Source organism: Akebia trifoliata, chromosome 4, assembly GCF_017979445.1.
Source record: "Akebia trifoliata isolate Shusen 1 chromosome 4, ASM1797944v1, whole genome shotgun sequence".
NCBI lineage: Eukaryota > Viridiplantae > Streptophyta > Magnoliopsida > Ranunculales > Lardizabalaceae > Akebia > Akebia trifoliata.
In genome coordinates this window covers 7,791,045-7,799,340 of record NC_141378.1, presented here as the reverse complement: position 1 = coordinate 7,799,340, position 8,296 = coordinate 7,791,045, and the positions used below count along the sequence as shown (strand labels likewise).

General features: G+C 34.8%; 1 protein-coding gene across 1 annotated transcript; it reads right to left on the bottom strand.

The window, feature by feature from the left end:
• Positions 1-5,415: 5,415 nt before the first annotated feature.
• On the bottom strand, positions 5,416-7,177 carry LOC147403455 (auxin-induced protein 22D-like). Its single transcript, XM_086439045.1, has 4 exons — positions 6,933-7,177; positions 6,443-6,645; positions 6,246-6,345; positions 5,416-6,129 (listed from the first exon to the last, which is right to left on the bottom strand). Exons 1-4 carry the CDS (start codon positions 7,136-7,138, stop codon positions 6,054-6,056), a joined length of 585 nt encoding a protein of 194 aa, XP_086295171.1. The 5' UTR covers positions 7,139-7,177; the 3' UTR covers positions 5,416-6,053.
• Positions 7,178-8,296: the final 1,119 nt, after the last annotated feature.

Below are 8,296 nucleotides of genomic sequence, written 5' to 3'. Positions count from 1 at the left end.
CAGTCTTACGCCGCTCTCGATATTCAACTCAACAATGGTTGGTAACTAATGGATATGCTCACATGCTGGCATGAACACTTCTGTTGTCTTTCTATAGGAAAAATTATGCGATTAATCTGGAGTATATACGTGTCACCTCAAGATACCAAAAGTGGGTAGGATTAGATCTCGACGTCTCTTCTTCGACAGGTACCACATTCTGGAGATGAAGATGACAACTTATAAAACTAGAGTTGAGCATGACCATGTGGTGATCTCAAGGTGTTCATAATTGAAAAGGAAAAAAAATATCACCCTCCAATCATCATTATTGAGATGAATATCGAGAGCGGCGTAAGACGGAGTGCATAAGATTCTGGCGAAGTATTACTAGTTGTTCTTCTTGACAGTACTTTCTTTGGCTAGTGAGATTAGAACTCTGAGTTGATAAATGATGGAGAAACCGACTCCCCATTTCTTTGTAGGCTTGGTGAGGGTGCTAATGTTGTCGTTCATGGTAGTGATGGGGGTGGTTTGATAGAGAATGTTGTTGTTTGTATCATCTAGGATGAGAAGAAACTAAACCAGTAGGTTTTGTTTAGTTCAGAGAGGAAGAAAAAAAAAAGATAAAATCCATAGAAAAATGAGAATTTTGGGAGAAGGGTAGTTGTGATGCTCAACATGGTCGGTTTGGTTCTTTTATAGGGATTGCCGTGAAGAAGACGGCAGTAACTTGACGCGCATTACAACGCGTGTGAAGGAATTTTGAAACGGTCAACCCGTACGGCTCTATTACTTCGACGGCCATAGGTAGTTTCTTTGCTTTTTTCCTTGTTAGACTTGCAAGTTGCAACAATACCGTGCACCCGTAACTTAAGTTATGCTAGCGTACGTATGTAAGATTTCAAATCTTACTAGTGATTGTGGGGTACACCCAACAATATTATTATTATATATATTCGTGGCCTATATCAATTATTATTATATATCTAAAGAGATATTTTTTTATTCGACCCAAAGCTTGGAATACAGAAGATCATAAATTTTTTTAAATTCAAAATTAAAATCTAATAGTAAAAGTCGTGATAATCTCACGCTCTTTTTTCATACGCCTCTTATACACTTTCCTCATAGAATTCTAGATCATTTACTTCAGGATACACAAGAAAAATATTTATGATTTTGTAACTATCAAATGAAAGGATGTACGAGAAACATCTGAAAAAAGAGTGTCAGATTATCATTAGTCTTTTAAAAATTCTTAGAACTTAGAGTTTGCCTATGGTTAAGGTATGACATTTATTTTTTGGATAAAAAAGAAAAGACAATGTATAAAATTGAATGAATATTCTTTGACAAAAGATAAAAAAACAGAAAGACAATAAAGTTTGAAATATTATTATTATAGGCCACACTAAAGTGAAAGTTTTTGAAATATGTTCTCTAAGGGGATAAAGATTAGGACAAAAAATAGGGACAACCACCTTGTTCTATTATATAGATTTGTACTTCACATACTTTTGATATTTGATCATGTTATCAAATTCCACATGAATGGAAGATCATGAAATTATTGTTATTTAGTAAAGAAAGTATTTTTTAACTAATATGCGATAATATCAACCCAATATCTACACCCTAAGTAAGATACTTATCAAGATTTTGTTTCACGAATTTGATTGATAATAGTGGTTTGGACCACTACTTCAGTGTCAACCGGGGAAAGACACAGGTTCGAATATGAAGTAGCATAGCCTATCCCTTTAAAAAATTTGGACACACCCTCAAATTTACATGACACATGGTTCTTTATATATAATATAAAATTAATAGCATTTCCTCCACAATTTGGTGAAGAGTCAGGTTGGTCTGACCATATAAGAATAGAGTTCAGATCCTATATGCCTAGGGTGGAGGATTCTCCTCCCATACCTCAATACATCCTATATAATTCAGTCTTAGAAATTAAAATCTAAAATATCTCATTTTTTTTTTCTTACATGGCATTTATTGAGGTGTGGGATGAGGGTTTAAATCCTCTACCTTGGGTGTACACGACTTAGATGCATAAGAATACTCCTATCGTGTGACTAACATATTTCTAAGTGTTTGACATGAGAAGGGACAATACCAATTATAAAAAAATTCCTAGCATATAGGGTAATCGATGGCTATGTAATGGTTTTAGTGTCACAAGACGTGTCCAAAAGTGTTTGTAATCGAGAGAGTTTGAATAAGATAATTAAATTAGAGTTTTCCTTTGGTTCGCCTTCAAACTGATGACGCCCCCTTGAATGCATCATTTTGCTATAAATTAATGAAAAATTATCTCAATTGCCTTCATCGTCAATTATCATCATTATTGTGACATGAAATATGTTCTTCCACATCATGTTCTAATATGACCATCAGTAGCAAAAGGAAGATCAAGGAACAAGAGCCAAATGAGATCAAGACACAACCATCATTTTCATTTGTCATCTTATCCAGAAATTGAAGTAGTCTTAAAAATAAAAATAAGAATTGTGATAAATAGACATGTTCTCGGTCATGACGTGGTTGATTTGGCATGTCCGCACAACCACAAATATTTTCTTGATGATGTACAAGAAAAAAATCTATAGTTATAGTTCTGTGCACATGCCATATCATCATCACGTATAATTTAACAAGTCAGTCTATTATTAGTCAAATAAAAATTAAAGATTTTTAAATTATTTTTCATTAGTCTGTAAGTTAAAAAAAAAAGAAAAAAGAAAAAACTAAATCACATCATCGTCTACCTTCAAACTAAATCAAAGGGTATTCTGCAGAAGTAAGAAACGTGGCATTCAATCACCCCACTCACGTTTCCAACGTTTTCTACTGTGTTTCAATTTTGATGGAAACGCGCAGAAAACCACGCGTCGTAAGACTACCTCAATCCCACTCTCGTTTCCAACGTGTTTTTACTGTGTTTCGATTTTTATGGAAACGCGCAGAAAACCACGCGTCGTAAGACTACTTTAAAATGTAAACGCGTTTGACATAGTAGTTCACGTACTCGCAAACTCTTCTTCAATCTTAAAATACTAAATTTATAGATACGTGGCACAATTTGGTACTCATTTAGGAGCATAAGTGAGTTCATCCGCTGACATTATTTATTCGTTTTAAGACACTATCTTCTGAATAGGATCTACACCCAGTGAGTCTGGTTTACTCAGTCGATCTGGCTCAGTTGAGTCAAAAACTTTCAAATTGAGTCAAACCAATGTTTCAAAAACCGAAACGGACCAAGAATTTGTCAAATTCGTCACACCAAAAGTCCGACCCTTTTTCAATTATTCTATAGTTGTTTAAAAACTTATATAATCTAAAATTGTACTCTTTGGGATTAAGGGCCGGGGCAAAAGAGAAAAAATAACGAATTTGGTGAGTTACCATTATTAAAAAAAAGGGAGAAAAGAAAAATTAATAACATTGAGGGAATGATATTGGTAAAGGATAAGAGAAGAAAAATGATCGAATTAAGGGTATTTACTAAAGAATCGTGATAATCTAACTTAGCCATGTTGCATATTTAATCGACATCCTTGATGTAACAGGCTTGGAAATCATAGATATACTCTCTTTGAGATGCAAAATTATGATTTTCCATAAAAATGTGTAAATATCTCGAGGAGAACATATCTATGGTTCCCGAGTTTGTCATGCCAAGGGTGTCGATTGAGTATGCCACATGGCTAAGTCAGATTATAACAACTCTTTACTAAAATATGAAACATTTGTTACTTATAGAGGCTAGCTCTCTCATATATTTAGTAAAATATTGATAAATTTTTTAGAGAGTTTCTATTGGCACCTCAATTTTAACCTATTACACTCTAATTCTTAAATTAATTATCACACCCCAATTAAAGATTAAAACACACTATTCAAATAATAGAAAGATTTGGTTCAAGTTATTTATAATTAACATTGCAAAACAAAAGAAACACAATTTCATTAGTTGTTTATAATTAGGTTTAGACTCATACAAAATCCTAAACCTAAAAAAATGGAAATCTAAAGAAAGAGAGAGAGAGACTATTGGCACCCCAACTTTACTTGTTCTCAATCATCACTCATTTTTTTTGGGTGAATCTCAATTTCGTATGTTGAATATGATGAAATTTCGAATTTGGTATAATGTTCATTTTAATTCCCAAAACAAGCATTCATCATTTTTATAACTTACGAATTCGTGAGTTTGCCACTTTCAATATCTACGAATTCGTCGATATACCAACGAATTCATTGACTATAAATTAAAGTGACGAATTCCCTCGAAATGTATGTTTTGGGAATAAAAATGAACAGTGTACTAAAACTGGAATTTAGACGTAAGTTGTGCACTTTTTGGGACAAATTCTTATATTTCTTTTACTTTTAATTGTGGTGTAATAAGTAAAAGTTGGGGTGCCAATACCAACTCTCAATATTTAAAATGATGGTATAACATTAAAGGTAGTTATAGCCCTTATCATGACGAATAACATTGAGGGTATGTTTGATTGTACATGGAAAAGAGTATAGAAAATCAATTTCTATGGAAAGTTATATTTTTCATGTGTTTGATGTCATTTTTCTAAAGAAATTGATTTTCCACCCTAATCAAAAAGTTCACAAAAACATGGTTTTCACTTTCCTACCCATATGAGTGGGAAAATAAAATCAACCCATATTTTCTATCATCAAAATATCATCTTTTTCTTTTCTACTCATATTTTTTTTCTTTCCTACCATCAACATAGTCACCTTCATACTAACCTCACCGTTGTCACCATCATCGTTATCTTCAGCCACCTTCTCTCTCTCTCTCTCTTCGTCTTCTTCTTCTTCTCCTTCTCCTTCCTTCACCTTCGTCGCCACCACCACCACCTTGTCCTCCCCCTCCCTCTTATCATTTTCCAAGTCTCTCCCTCTCCTCTCATCTTCTTTCTCTTCCTCCTCCTCTCCTTCTTGTTTTTCTTCATCTTCCTTATATATTTTTTTTATGATTTTATCAAAGTAAAATAAAACAATGAAATTTGATTTTCCAACCCTATATATTTTTCATCATTATTTTTTCATGAATTTCAAATTCCATGAAAAATCACTTTCCATGCAATCAAACATACCTTGAAGTCTTAGTGATTGAATAACACAAGTGGTGCACATGTGTAGTTGGTAGGGGTGGCTCCACCCTTTGTATACATCCTTTATCAAAGTCAAACTGATTGATGTTTTCTAGAGTTACTATTGCCACACCAACCGTGTACAATTCTTTGACATAGAAATTGGTGTGGCAATAGCAGCTCTTTTTTTTTTCTTCTTTTTTTCTCTTTCTAAATTATATCCTCAAAAGTAATGGTAGAACAGATGGTTATGATCATCAAACTGGTTTCAATTTGTCACAGATCAACAAGATGGGATGGGTCTAACCAACTGCCTTTACATATGCTAGGTGTATGGTTGATACTTCATTCAAATACACAGTAACAAAAAAAAAAAAAAAAATACAGAAACATATATGGCAGAAAAACATAAACCACATGCATCATTCTCCTTTAATGTCAACATTTCCTCCTTTTTGGTCAGATCTCTATTAACATTTTCAATTTTAGTCACCATAGCATGCATAGTTCTTCACACCGTATTGTGTTGAAGCTTATAATATTTTTTTCATAAAAACTCATAACCAAAAGTTGACAGAAACATTTTCCTTTTCCCTTCCTCTTTACAATTGCATGGAGAGGAAATTTCTCTATCCATCTCTAGATGTAGTTTTGGTTTGATGGGGATTATTACAAAACAAAGAACCTCACAAAAGCCTCAACCATGGATCTAGTTTTTATAACTGTAGATAGAAAAGAACCAACAAAAAAAAAGGTAATCTGATCAAGTTTTCTTTTTCCCCCCTGTTTGAATCTCTTAATCCATCTTCTTGAAAGAGACCCAAATCATATTTCTTCTTCGAGAACCCAAGCTGAGAAATTTCTATTCATGAGTACCTCATCTCTTCTTTCTCTTCTCCATATTTTGTATGTGTGGGTTGTTTTAGTTTGTGGGTTTTATACATCAGATTCCAAACCTGTTGCTTCTGATCCTTTCATGATTCTCAACCTCTTGCAAGAGGAGATGAACATTCTGCAAAAAGAACAGACAACTATAAGAGCCTAGAGAGAGAGAGAGAGAGAGAGAGAGAGAGAGAGAGAGAGAGAGAGAGAGAGAGAGAGAGAGAGAGAGAGAGAGAGAGAACTTACTCCCATGGAACATCTCCAACCAGCATCCAATCACCATCTTTGTCTTCATATGTAGGTGCATGATCTGACCCATTGTAACCTTCCCTCTCTGAATATTGACCTGAAAACATAATAGAAAAATCATGGTCATCATCACATCCCCTCGTCATCGTCAACATGATAATCATACTAATATCATATCATGAAAGAAGGCTTACCAATAGTGACTCTAAACATGTTCTCTAAAGCCTTGAGGAGCTCTTGATAGCCTTTGTAAACCTTTAGATCAATCTTTCTTAAGTAAGGAGCTCCATCCATGCTCACTTTGACATATAGACCAGAAGTCTCAGCCTCAGTCTTCTTTGGTTGTAAGCTATTTTTCCGATAGGATCGGATTGGTGGCCACCCGACTATTTGTTGCCTGCCACACATAATTATAGGACACTTGTTAATAGAGTATTAGATAGGATGCATTGTAATAAGATCATATAATTTGATTCTTCTTCACATATCAAATGTTTATAGCAAGCTATGAATATTAATTCTAGTTCTAAATATTATTAAGGAAGTTTAATTCCGATGCGAGGCCTAATGAAGATTTGTCCCTCAGAAAGAACAACCTTTAGGACTTTGACCGGTAAAAATTAGTTTGGATCATTTTCTACTAATGTCACATAATTTAATTCAATCAAGGTTTCGAGGCCTTACTTAGGGGCAGACGCAATTTCCCGATCACTATCTCTTGCATCCGACAAGCTAGAATTGTTCATAGATCCATGTTCATGATCTCCTATCTGAGGGAATGCTCTTTTGTTGCTCCTTGGTTTTTGTTTCTCAGATTCATCTATCCCGGGCAAACCTAATCTAAGCTCGGTCGCTTCGAGGTTGAGATCGTTGCTTTCATACTTCACCATGCTTTCCAATTGAAACTTTTCGATCAAATTCCTAATATTTCACGCTGAATGGAATGAGAACGCCTTCTTTGAGAGTTGTCAAGTGGGAATGAATTAAAGAGAGATGTAGGTCAGATTCTGTTGAAACTCTTGTGATTTCTGGTGAGGTTGCACAATTGGTAGAGAAAATGAAGGGTTTTATAGATGTAATGTGATAAGGGAGGTACAATATTAGGGACTTATTTGTCATTTTGCATAAATTATGAATTTCTGGTATAAACACAGCTAGGCTGTCCATCGCTTAAGCAGCACCTTGTCCCTTCAATTAGAGGACAAAGGTGGGACAAGCTCAACCGCTCGTTTTGATGACTGAGGCTGCAATTAGAGGTTGAGATGCATTTTGAAGGGTCGTTTGAGAGAAAGGAGGAGCGTTGGATCAAGAGGAGTGAGAAGCATGCCATGTGAGTTATGGGCATGGCATGGTCATGTGGGTCATTGGGTCTTCTTATAATTGATAATGGCATGGGGGCATAATGTGACATGTGTCATGTGGACATGGTCCAGCCCAGTTTTAAGAAGGCTGATTTTGTTCAAATTTTGTGAGTGAAAATTTAGTGGTATCAATCAAGATTTTCTATATGTTCATCCAATTATAATGAAAAATTGACTCAGTGGCCTTTGGGTCATTCTAACTCGCCAGTGTCACATGTTCATCAGGGGACAGGACCTACCAGATTCAATAAGTTTGGATGATCACAATTATCACCATTAACTAATTTGGAACTCGAAAGCGATGAATACATCAAATGGTCACTACGTGAAAATTGGAAAATTCGACAGAAAAAATTGACGGTCTAAGGCCCACGAATTTTAAAAATTGAATTTTGACAATCCAAGACTGTCAAAATTCTTAATGTTCTCAAATTTGACGGCTTAGAGCTGTCGAATTACTCTCATCCTTTATTAATTTGACAGTTTCGACCCATCAAAAAAATTTGACAATGAAAAATTCGACCCCTTGGTCCGTCGAATTTTATGAAATTTGATGGCCTACAACCGTCAAAATTTGGGCTTTTTTCACATTGTGGGTTAAGAATATCTAATCATGTTGATCTCCAAGTAGGATCCATCGATAATGTACAACGTAAGGGTAAGAACTGATGACTTGGGAATTAGAAG